This window comes from Mesitornis unicolor, unplaced genomic scaffold (genome assembly GCF_000695765.1).
Source record: "Mesitornis unicolor isolate BGI_N332 unplaced genomic scaffold, ASM69576v1 scaffold45812, whole genome shotgun sequence".
In the NCBI taxonomy this organism is placed as follows: domain Eukaryota; kingdom Metazoa; phylum Chordata; class Aves; order Mesitornithiformes; family Mesitornithidae; genus Mesitornis; species Mesitornis unicolor.
This window is the reverse complement of record NW_010172075.1, coordinates 1-2,616: the sequence shown is the minus strand read 5'-3', so window position 1 is coordinate 2,616 and position 2,616 is coordinate 1. Positions and strand designations below refer to the sequence as shown.

Sequence of the window (2,616 nt, the reverse complement as noted above, 5' to 3'; positions counted from 1 at the left end):
TCAGGGGAGTAGCTGCCACTGGGGGACATCATCATGTAGCCATTGGAGTCCACTGTAGCTGGAGGGTGGCGACCCCCCCTGCCTGGGTTGATAATCTGCTGTGGGGCCGACACGCTCTTCGGACTCATGGGCATGTAGTCACCACCCTTGGGGGGCCCCCCGCCGCTGGGCACAGGGGCTACACCAGGTGACATGGGCATGTAGCCGTCATCCGTGTGGGGGGCAGAGTTCGTCCGATGATGACCGCTGTCCAGGTGGTGCATCTCCAGACACTCTTCTGGGTAGGAGTGAGTGGGCACAAAGGCTGAGTGCCTGTAGGAGGGCAGCCGGCTGCCACCACAGGGGTAAGAAGGCAGCATCTCTGTGTACTCCTCAATAGAGGCCACTGAAGACTGTGAGGGTGTCTTCTGGTGAGAGATGGTGGGCGAAGTGCCTGCAGAGTGAGTCCGCTTCCTGAATGCTTTCTCCAAGTCGGCAGCCTCCTCACTACCACCTCGAGGACAGCACGGCATACCAGGGTAGCGGGGTTGCTGCTGCAGGTGGCAGGTACGTGGGATGAAGTGGCCGTTGGGGGCTGCCAGGCTACAGCAAGAGGAGGTGGCCTTCCCCCCCATGCAGATGTAGTTGAGCTCTTCATCACCCCGAGCTGGTGGGGTGTGCCCCAATGAATCTGGGGTCACACTGCGAAAAGAGCTGCGAAAGTCACATGGGCTGGAACCATACTCATCAGAAGAAATAAATCCACCATCGCTAGGTGAGCCAGAAACTGAAGCACTAGACCTCCGTGGAAACAGGCAGTCTGAGGTGGAGCCATGGCCACTAGTGCTGCTAGATGACAGGCTGACTGGACTGGTGGCCGAAGGAGAGCAGCGTGAGGAAGGCATTGGGATGGACCGGCTGTGGTTGAGCGGAGGATGGAGCCTGGAGTTGCCACGGTGTCTATGCGAATGGGTCCGGTTGGCGCTAGGACTAACTGGGCTACCATCCACGGAGGCAGGCCTTGACATCGTGCCTTCCCCATCACTTGATGCTCGAACCCGGAAAGAGCTGGGTTTGCCACCTGCACCTCCACCCCCACCACCAGCAGGAGAGGTGGCCGTGACACTTTCAGTCCTGGACCGCCGACTGAGCCCCACTTGACTGGGTGGAGGGTTGTTGACATGGTGCCTACTGCGAAGGGGTACAGAGATGGGGTTGGAACAGTTTGAGGAGGACTGGCTCTTGCTGCGGGGACGGAATTCCTCACTCATGGCTCGCATGGCCTCCAGGATGGTTTCATGCATGTTCTGCGCCACCACTGAGTCATCCACCTGCATCCAGAACTCACCAGGCCCAGTGACAGCAGAGCGCCCCACTTCAATGAAGAAGAAGTTCTCGGAGTGACCGCAGCGTCGGATATTGAGCAGCTGCAGCACCACAGCAGCCGCATCTGAATTGAGCTTCACAAAGCTGATGGTCTTGTTAGTCAGGCACAGGCGGTAGATGCCAATCAGGTTCTTTGTCTGGCCTAGGCCCTTAGGCTTCAGAATTACTTGCCAAACTTCCTTAAAAGCTGGGCCAGGGGCTACCTCACCATAGCTGTCCTCACCTGCTTCTCCCAGTCCCACGCTGCTGCCTCCAAAGGTGACGTCGCTGTGGTGGTGGTGGTGATGGTGATGCAGGTGGTGGTGGCCCTTGGCCCTGTTGTGCAACTGCAGCAGCGCTTGGTACCAGCTCTCCTGCTCAGGCTCACTGTCAGCTGCAATGGCAAAGTGCTCGTCCTTGGTGTAGAGGGCCACCAGGTGCTTGTTCTTGGAGTCAGCCCGTTTGTTGATGTTGAAGCAGCTCTCTAGTGGGATGGAGCGCTTGGGGGCCCCTGACTTGTGTCTCCATTTCTTCTCATTCTCGTAATACTCCAGCCGGGCAGGTCCAGACTCGCTGGCTGCCCTCAGCACAAAAAAGCGTTTATGCATGCTCTTGGGTTTGCGCAAATAACCCACCTTTCTGACATCTGAGAAGAAGCCCTCGTTATTATCTGTGGGGCTAGCCATGGTGAGAGGTGGTAGAGCTGCTACTGCAGCTAGCAGTCCGCAACACCACAAAACAACCAAGCCAGGCAAAAAAGACAACCACCCAAAATAAAATTCACTCAGCAACAATTCAAAAAGAAAAAAAGCAAAATAGCTCAGGATCCCCTTTTGAGAACGGGATGGGGGAGGAACAGAAGCAGGGTGAGAGCAGCTGTTCAGTGGCAGAGGCAGCTTCCAGCACCGAATCAGAGTTGCGTTGCTGTTTATGCCCAAATCGCCCTTAGATGTGTAAGCGCGTCCTTAAAAAGTCCAGTCCCGATCAGTCCAGACGAAAGTCTCGTCCCAGGAGCAGCCGCCGGGAAAAAGAAACGCATCCTCCCTTGCCGGGTTCGGGCTCCGCTGGGGCCGGGAGCGGGGCGAGGGTCCCCTTCCTCCGCTCCCTGCACCCCTTCCCCGTCTCAAGTTTGCCTCCGCGAGTAGCGATTTTGTTGCAGATTAAATATCCTCCTGGGGGCGGAGATTGTTTTGCAAAGTCCGGGGTTTGCACCCAAAAATACACGCTGCTTTCCCTTCCTCTTCCCCCCTCCCCCCCAAAAAAGAGAAAACC

At 57.0% G+C, this 2,616-nt stretch overlaps 1 protein-coding gene across 1 annotated transcript; it reads right to left on the bottom strand.

The window, feature by feature from the left end:
* Positions 1–5: 5 nt before the first annotated feature.
* IRS1 (insulin receptor substrate 1) lies at positions 6–2,030 on the bottom strand (the record flags this gene model as incomplete). Its single annotated transcript, XM_010180255.1, has 1 exon — positions 6–2,030. A coding segment is annotated over exon 1 (2,025 nt), but the record flags the coding sequence as incomplete, so codon positions are not given.
* Positions 2,031–2,616: the final 586 nt, after the last annotated feature.